The 9,512-nt window shown below is 39.8% G+C and overlaps 1 protein-coding gene across 1 annotated transcript; it reads right to left on the reverse strand.

Annotated features, from left to right (window-relative positions):
* Nucleotides 1-798: 798 nt before the first annotated feature.
* On the reverse strand, nucleotides 799-9,206 carry ARL6IP1 (ADP ribosylation factor like GTPase 6 interacting protein 1). The gene is made up of 6 exons (XM_021698051.1): nucleotides 9,086-9,206; nucleotides 6,792-6,925; nucleotides 6,196-6,315; nucleotides 3,646-3,763; nucleotides 2,954-3,038; nucleotides 799-2,535 (listed from the first exon to the last, which is right to left on the reverse strand). The coding sequence occupies exons 1-6, from the start codon at nucleotides 9,119-9,121 to the stop codon at nucleotides 2,417-2,419; spliced, it is 612 nt and encodes a 203-aa protein (XP_021553726.1). The 5' UTR covers nucleotides 9,122-9,206; the 3' UTR covers nucleotides 799-2,416.
* Between the last annotated feature and the right edge of the window lie 306 nt (nucleotides 9,207-9,512).

The raw sequence follows: 9,512 nt of genomic DNA on the forward strand, positions 1-9,512 counted from the left end.
CAAATGTCAAAAAGGGACTTTTGCTGTGGCCAGAGCTGGCCTGGGAAGCCAGCCAAATGAGACTAGCCTGAGAATGAATCACAGATGCATGGTAGAAGACCAGCACTTCAAATATCAGGTGACCATGGAGAGACCTACAGTGACTGGGTTAAAATTTCCCTTTTCTGGATATCACCAAAACCCCAGGAGATTCTAAGAAGTCAAACTTTTGGTGGGAGGGACAAGGGTCAGAGGGCTTGTCATTTGAATCTGTTCCCAAGACCCACGAAGTATAAACAGTGAGGCCCATTGATAAAAACATCCATTTTTTTAAGTAAACTCTATGCCCAATGTGGGGCTCCAACTCACAATCCAGAGATCAAGAGTCGCATGCTCTACTGACTGCATGAGCAGGGTGCCCCCCAATTTAAAATTTTTCATAATTAGAGTTCAAAGTGCAGACAGAAGTCAAACACCAATAAGCAAGCACTGAACTCTGAGCTGGACCCTGAAGCAGAGATAATCATGACAGGACGTCTCGTGAGCCTGCATCGTTCCCTGCCTGTTCGTCCAGTGTAGTCCTCTCACACTCATCTTTGGCCAATACTTACTCATTCTGTCTCCTTTTCCATCTAGCATGGTGCCTGAATGTTTGCTGGAGGAATGAATTTACACCTTTTCTTTCATTTTGTTCTTAAAAAGAACCGTGTAGGCACATAATGATCACCTAGGGTTGTTCATTAACTGGATGCACAAATCCAATCATGTAAACAATGTAAACACCTTAACAGCTAAGGTATAAAAAAGAAGACACACAAGGAGGGATTCCAGCTTTTTTATTTTCCCCCTTTTACATAAAACAAAGTAGAAGAAATAATACAAGATTAAAACTGCAAAAGTAGTTAATTGGTAGAACACATATACACAAAAAAATCCAGATAGCAAGATAGGCTTATCTACAATGAGGAAACACATGTAAAAATTAAGGTAGTTTGTAGTTTTCATAGGAAACATTAAAAAAAAATCAAACATATGCTACAATGGGTGCCACTGTTTACAGTAATATTGAAGGGGAGAAAACACTTATTTAGGGACAGATACACCATAAGGTCCACCATCAGTGCAGTAAATTCACAAAACTATATTACAGCTAGTTAATCAGAGTTTAAGAACTGTTCCCAAATGTCACATTTTCGGCCCTCAGAGGTTCATGCCTACAGATTTCAGCTATTCTAAATTTCTAGCTACTGAGAGGGAAAATGATTCTAAGACACTTTCCAAGCAGTTACAAAATTTCTGTAGACCAGAGGCCACCTATCGTCGCCAAAAGTCTGCTCTCCCCAGCAGCCCTTGCACTCTTCAGAGAGAGATCTAGGAAAAAAGTCAGATGCCAGCATAAACACCACCTCCTGTGCCAAATCTCTGGGGACCAAAGCAGCCAGCAATTACCTTCAAATAAGAATCTTGAGGCTTACCTTCAAAGGCTTAGTCTGGTCTTGAAAAATTAGTAGGCTAAGGTTATTTTCTACTGAAATGACTCTTGACTAAGTATAGGAAGACTTCTGTCCTTTATTGGCTGGTGTTGAAGTGAAGGTCATAGACCTGAGTCTTAACCTATTACATACTTTAGTTTCAGTCGGCTGAAAACCTGAAATTAAAAATATGCTAAAAATCCTAAACACAAACTTCTGGAAGCCTGCTGTTAAAAAGCCTCTAAGGATCTACTAACTTGGAAGTCTAAGAGCAAGGAGAGACGAGCTCAAAGCCTGTCATATTCCCCGTTTGGGAGGAAAGATCAATGTTTCTTACAAATTACTAAGTTTTTCACAAGGCAGAAACCAGCACATACTAGGGCATGGAATTGGTTTCATTTTATTCCAGAGGATTCTTCTCCCATTGTATAGAAACAGCATGAGGAATGAATCTTAATTGGTCTCTTCATTGGAAGTGGTCAACTTGGTCTCTGTATTCATGAAGCCAGGCAGTTTAAGCAGACTGTGGAAGCAGACAGTAGAACCAGCTTCCTGTAGCCACAGACCACTAACTCGTATCTAGCTAAAGCAAAGATCAACTGGAACAATTATCCAAAGTCACAGTTAACTGTACTAAAAGGTGAAGTTCACCACTATATTATTTTAAAGGAAGTTGCCTAAAAGTAAGAATGCAATTAACCTGGGTGGAGAAAAATCAAAACAAGTCGTACTCACGAATGAGTTGTCCATATAAGGCCAACTGATGAGAATGCATCCAGCTACACTTCACATGAAGACACTATGCATAAAGCCTTACTCGGCAAGTCTGAATTTCTACGCACTAAGGGCAAAAGAGGGAGAGCAAAGAGCTACTTCTGTAACATTTTAGTATCCAGACAGCATAATAGAAACTGTTCCCAAGGACAATGTATATGCCATTCATTACACTGAATAAAGCAGATGCATTATTCATTTTTCTTTTCTTTTTGTTTGAGAAGCTTATTTATCTCCCTTTTGGCCATTCCAATGTACTTCAAAATGATTCCATGCTGGTTTAATCCAGGAAGCAACAGTAAGAAAGTCACTTAAAAATAAACAAAATGAAGGAGACAGCAATTAATTTCCTCTAGATTATTACATTTTATAGAAGTAGTTTCCCAGACTATTAGGCACTCTAATGGGAGGAACCAATAAAAAATCCATTACTTTCATTGTATTTATCCCCGGAAACTTCTGCTATCACACCCCTCAAACCTCAAATAACACACACTGCTTACTTTTACCTCTCGCATGTCACTTTCTACCTTGGTTATTATGTTGTTTTAATTTACTGTATGACCACAAACTCCCAGAAAACAAGGACATGGGTTTTAGTCATCTCTCTATACTCCCAATTCCTCCATCTGTGCCTTAATCTTATAAACACACACTTATTTGTTGACTAAGTTCCAATCAGACTTCAGTGGCCAGAATATGCCTATAGTTCTTCCTCAAAGACTTACCTATCAGATAGGTGAGCAGCAGGTTGTGGACTTGCTGTCCCACCCAAGCAACCGCAGCAAGAGAAACGATCATGGTCATGAAGTACTAAATAATGAAAACAACAAAAATTTATCAAGTCCTAGAAAAAGACTAGGAAGCTTAACTGTAGGATGTTGTTTCAAAGGTTGGAAAATAATCCAGTATTTATTACCACTTTTCTTTAAAGAGACCTGGTATTTATACATTATATAAAATCCATAGAAAACTCCACTAGATCTACTTTATAAAATTTACACACATTCCCTCCTAGAATTACTATAATTCTCTGTATAAATTAATTTACAATACATTATACTACTTTTACAATTAATAATTCACATTGTGACCTTATGTGAAGCTAAGAGATAAGAGAACAAATGCTTTTTATTTGTCTTTTATTTCAGTAAGTAAAAAGAAACAAAAATTTTGCTCTACTAGAGTACAAAATTAAATGGAAATGTCATTTAACTTCCAGTAATTCAGTCTAATTCATACAAACATTTATGAATGTACTCAGAGGAGTTAAACCAATGGATAATGATAAATATCAAACTACTGAATATAAATATTAAACTATTAAAACAAAAAGGCTATCATTAGACTACAATGAAGTAAAAATAGACCCAATCTTAAAATTTTGCTTTACTGAAATAAGTCAAAACTAAAAAAGTACCATTTTAGGCTTTTCTTCCTTTAGTGTAAAGAGGCGTTTCCACCAGCCCACAGCTCTGCGTCGAGTTTTTACCAGATTGCTACAAATTTCATGGAATCTTTGCTGTTGCTCAGTGGTCCTACAAAAAAATTTTCCCCTTCACTATAAGTCTTTATAGTAAACAGAAATATATCATCCTCTCAAATTTAAAAAGCTATCCCCTAAAAAAAGTTTAAATAAAAAACAATTCACATTATCTTATAATCGTGAAAGTTTCTGTACCATTAAGACACCATGGAAAACTCGGGAATAAGTTTTTACATAAAGACATGTGTATGTACAAAGCAATGGTAATCCGTGCTTCTAAAACCACATTTGGTTAATTATAGTAACAAAAGATTCAAGGCTACTATGGGCCATGCAGAAATCAGTATAAATTAATTTCTCTACTCCTATATTATTTTTCAAATCCAAAAGAATTCTGGGTTGTAGCCCATCAGTGTCTCACTATTTTGAGGAAGATGTGAAGTTTCTACCCTGCAGCTCTATCTGAGCACTCTTCACTAAGATAATAACTACTGCATTCCAAGCATAATACCCTCAGCTGGGCTTCAGACACTTGATGCCAAGGCAGCAACAAACAGCTCAAATCCAAATTCTTTATAAATTTAGTCCCAGTGAGGGAAAATATAAACAAAACAGCAGTAAAAATATAAAAAGATCCTCCAAGAAAGCCTTTTTTAATGTTTTTTGGATTCTGATTTAAAAAAAAAAAAGGTCACCCTTATACTGTCTTTGCTATACAGATATATTGGCGTAGAACCTACACTGGGGGGTAGATTCCTTTTGCTCCTCTAGTTCCGGTCCCTGTAAAACTGCAGTGATAGATACAGCAGAAGGGTTCCTGATGAGCCCTGGAACTTCTTGTAAACAACTAGAAGTTAAACGCCGTCAATGGTCAAGGCTGAATTGTGGCTATGCAACAGTGTTCTTCCTTCCTCATTAAGATAAAAAAATTTTAAAAAAGATCAAAAAATAAAATTGCTCTGGACTGAGCCACATACTGATTACCATGAAACTACCAGTATTTCTTTCTGAAAACTTTTCTCCAGGAGTTATGAATTAGCAGATTAGAATGTCATCTGACTAATAAAGTCAAGGTCAGAAGATTTCCTTTGTTAAGTTGCTACATTACATGGTTACAAACTTGCCCAAAAAACAGCAGCCTAATTCATTACTACATGTGAAAAACAATTCAAAGGGCATTTCCTAACACTAATCTGTTCTGCTAGAGGGGAAACATTTTTAAATAAAATGCTTAATTATCCCGTAATTTAAGCAAATTCCCCTAAAATGTCCAAATTTGTTCTTAAAGATCCATAAGGCATGTATTTAAAATTATTTATTTTACAGAATTATTTTATAATTTGCTATTATCAGGGGAACAAAAAAAAACTAAAGGCACATGTAGACTACTGATCAAATTAAACAATCAAGGGAGAAAAGCAACTAGGACCAAAAAAAAAAATCTACTCCAGCATCTAGTTTTGTTGATTATTTGGATCAAAAGTGAGAAATGCAACATTCCAGAGGGAAGTTAAAATACTTTAATGCATCTATTCTGAAGCACTTGCTATGCATTTAGCTAACTACCACTACACTGTGTCAACATCAACCTTAAACACAAGATGCATCTTAAGAGTCAAAATATTTCACAGCACTCAGAACAGTGCCTAACAAAAAAGTAGACATTCAATAAATAGCTGCTCAATAAATGGACAAAAATTTACGTTACTGCTTTCATATTCATTCAAAAATAGCCTGCAAACTATAGCATCTTAAATATCAAAGAAAATAAATATAAAATATAAACATACTATTTCTATGGAAAGCTCATTATGAGTTCTGCAATATTTGATAAAACATTACCTCAAAAAAACCTCACTTCAATAAAAAGGTCTAAAAAGGAAAAAAAGGCGAAATAAATGCTAAGGTCCCTGGGTGGCTCAGTCAGTTAAGCCTGCCTTCAGCTCAGGTCATGATCCCAGGATCCTGCTCAGCTGGGAGTGTGCTTCTCCCTCTGCACCCCGCCCCCCCCGCACCAGGCTCCTGCTCGCGCTTGCAAAAATAAATAAAATCTTAAAAATAAATAAATAAATGCTAAACTGTAAAAGAACTATGAAGATATAAGTACTGGAAATTCATGATTTATAACTGAATCAGCTAAGAAACTCTTCATATAAAAGCAACAATCCTAACCCCTACGTATCCAATAGTTAGACAATTCTTTTTTTTTTTTTTTTAAAGATTTTATTTATTTATTTGAGAGAGAGCACATGAGAGGGGGGAGGGTCAGAGGGAGAAGCAGACTCCCTGCTAAGCAGGGAGTCCGATGCGGGACTCGATCCAGGGACTCCAGGATCATGACCCGAGCTGAATGCAGTCGCTTAACCAACTGAGCCACCCAGGCGCCCTAGTTAGACAATTCTATGTGCTTAATTGCAGCACACTAATCACAGCCACCAGGTTCAGTAACTTCACAGAAATTAGCCAAATCATTATACCACCTACCATTTATTGGAGCCAAAAATTCTAGGAGCTAGAATGGGAACAAGGTAGTCAGCCAAGCACAAAAACATAACAAAACAGGAAACACCGGACAGAACAGATGGATCTAGATAGTAGATAGTCCTGTTTAAAAAAAAAAAAAAAATTAATGGTTAGAAAAACAGTCATTATTATTCCTAGCTGAAGATGTTTATTCACTTAAGTCTTTTGGGTCTCAAAGATGTTATCTGCCTTTTTCATTCTCAGTTTCTCACAAGTGGTTTTCCGGGAAGCTTCAGAATGTGATAACATCATAGTTGCAATGATTAATGTAAATATCAAAGAAAAAAGCTCCTTGGGGTCCTCAATACTGTTTAGGAGTGTAAAGGGTCCTAAAGGCCAAAAAGTGTGAGAGCCACTGATTTATTCAATTGCTTTAAGTTACCGAGTTTACTAAGTACTACAAATTCTGAAAACTAGGAGAACTGCTCTAAGAAAAGGCATTCTTTACAGATTACACATTACAAAAGACTTAGGCACTTTCAAAAATGGAGGCTGTGTATTACCTGGGCCCTTTTTAATAACAAGCACAATCCACAGTAATTTAATAGCTCACTTACAGAAACACCAAAGAAACCACACCCATGATGGCAGGTGGAAACCAGGCTCTTTCCCATCTGAGGACTTTATCAGCCATCAGCATCACTTCTCCCCATCCCTGCAGCTGCTCTTCCAGACTTGCAGTCTCTGCAGCCTACATAAGACCAACATGTAAAGCGATCATTTTACTACTCCCAACATTTCTGTGCTTCCTAGAGAGTTAAATTTTTTTAAGACACCAAGAATGTAAAACAGCTCTCAACCAAGTCACTATCTTAAATTAGTTCCTAAAAAATTCTGCAAATTTGGTACCAAAGACAGAAATCCATTTGGGGTCGGGGGGGAGGACAACCTATCATTTAACAATCACCTTCCAAGTCCAAGCACTGGGCTACTCTTCATACCTCATGTAACAATCCTTATAGAGCCCCTCATAGTGTGTGGGATAATGAGACCCATTTAACAAAGAAAGTGACCTCAGAATAGGTAACTAGCTCTCTCAAAGTCATGCATTACTAAGTGGCAGCACCCAAAATATAAAATTAGATCGCTTTAAATTTGCTCATTTTTCAGGTGGTAAGAACTGATCTGTTTTGTCATTTCATTGATTTATACCCCTACTTCTAAATCCATTAGGAAACCCTCTCCTTGAACAGCATTCAATTTTTAAAATAGCTTTGTGTAATGGAATCATTTAGATGCTGGCATCAGTTGCACAATTAAGTAAAACTACTTTCACCAAATTACATGAGGCATCTTAAGCTCAATATATCTCCTCAATACAATGAGTGCTTCTTACACTTACCAGGACATTTGGTTAGACTTCAAATTTCTCTGCAAATCTGACAATCTGCTGAAAGTAGACTTCTAGAATGAGTCAATGTGGCAAAAAGCCCCTAAACTGATTTTGGTACAGGAAAAAGAACTGAAAGAAACCCATGTGCCCTTATAAATGTTATCACTGGGAAATATACAAAAGACAGAGGACAGTGCAGCCCAATCTTAATAAAGATGCTATCTATCTGTGCCACACTCATCACTTAGGTGACTTCAACATTTCTGACTTTATATATCATGCTTGATATAGTTAAATATGAGATTACTATGTGCCAGAAACTCTTTAAGTATTTTATATGCTTATACTTTAATTAATCCTCCCAATATGCTAAAAGGGTGGTATTGTTACAAACCTCATTTTACACATGAAGTAACAGATACAGACAGATTAAAAGATCTGAACCCAGGAAATCCAAAGCCAAAGGCTTTGTTCTCCTTAAAGTTACACTGCTCTGCTGGAAAGAGCAGCTGAACTCCAGGCCAGGATCTGTCATTTCAATAAACTGTGTGAATTTGGGCAATTCTTTGTGCTTCAAGCAATCCTCTAAATGGAACCTGGCTGGGGCTAACTATGCTAACTAAAGAGAAGTGTGTTTGTGTGTGTTTAAACGAACAGGTCATGAATTTCTAGAAACCAATGCAAAATGAAAATCTCGCACAATCAAAACTTCCCTGCAAAGTCACTTAATTCATTAGCACCTGGGCTCTTGAATATCAAACGTCAAAGATTAAATTCTTTGGTTCCTCTATTCATTGTGGCAACGGACAAAAGGCAAGGATTTCTCTCGTTTTTGCCTAGATCGAGCCGTGAAACTCGTAGTGAGGTTAAATTTGTCCGCCTGTGATACGTCACTGCAGTTCTTTCAGACCCCTGCTTATTCTAAAGTCATCCTGTGACACACACACACCCCTCCCTTACAAACTCCAGACAAACGCAAGGTCCTCCCACTGTCCTTCCTGCTGGACCCTGGTCCCAGTTCCCCGCGGTTTAAGCTGTGCCAGCTCTAACAAATTTCGGCAGCAGCCCTTTGACCCTCCACCCCTGGCCAAGTATGGGGGAAAAGAACGAAAGGACAGCCTGGTTGAAATCAAAGAGAGGGAACCTCGGGTATGACTGGGGGCCTGGGGCTCAAAAGCGCTCGACAGGCCCCTCGCGGCCCTCTGCCCCAGGTTTCACCCCAGGCTTATCGCAGGCCCCCTTCTCCCACTTCCTCTTCATTCCCTGTTCGCGGTGCGAGATCACGCGCCCTCCTCACCCCATCTTGTACCTTCCCCAGGGGATGTTAGGAGTCGACACGTCTAGTGACCGCCACACTGCACCTACCCAAGAGGCCCAAGGGGCGGGCGTCGTCGCCTACGCCTGGGAACCGGGAGGGAAGGACCGGGCCCACCAAGGGTGATAGGAACGAGGCCGCAAGCGCCGCCAGGCTAAGCCCACCCAAGTCCGGAGGCCCTGCTTGGTTCCCTCACGACTCACCAGCAGGTTGGTGCTGCGATTATCTCCCTCCGCCATCGTCCCTGAGGTGCTGCCTTAGTGGGCGCACACCGCCCCCCCCCAAACGAGCTTTCCACAGAGACCCACACAGCGACCCTAGCGCGAGGACACGCCCCGCAGGCCGCTTATATAGGCCAGCTACCTTTCCCGACAGTCTCCGCGAAGCCCGCTCCTCATTGGGTGGATTGAACTCAAGTTTCGGGGGAGCCCGACCAACCGCTGCCCAGCGCATGACTTGAAATTGAGGTCAAAGGAGACGGAGGCCGCTCAGGGCGAGGGGGCGGGGACAAGGAACAACCAACCAGCGCCCAGGAGCGGTGTGACGCCCCGCCCAGGTCTTTCGGAAGCGGTTGAACGGCCGCTGCCGTTTTCCCCCCCCCCCCCCCCCGCGGCTTGGTCTGTCCGCGGT

This window comes from Neomonachus schauinslandi, chromosome 5, assembly GCF_002201575.2.
Source record: "Neomonachus schauinslandi chromosome 5, ASM220157v2, whole genome shotgun sequence".
Lineage (NCBI taxonomy): Eukaryota > Metazoa > Chordata > Mammalia > Carnivora > Phocidae > Neomonachus > Neomonachus schauinslandi.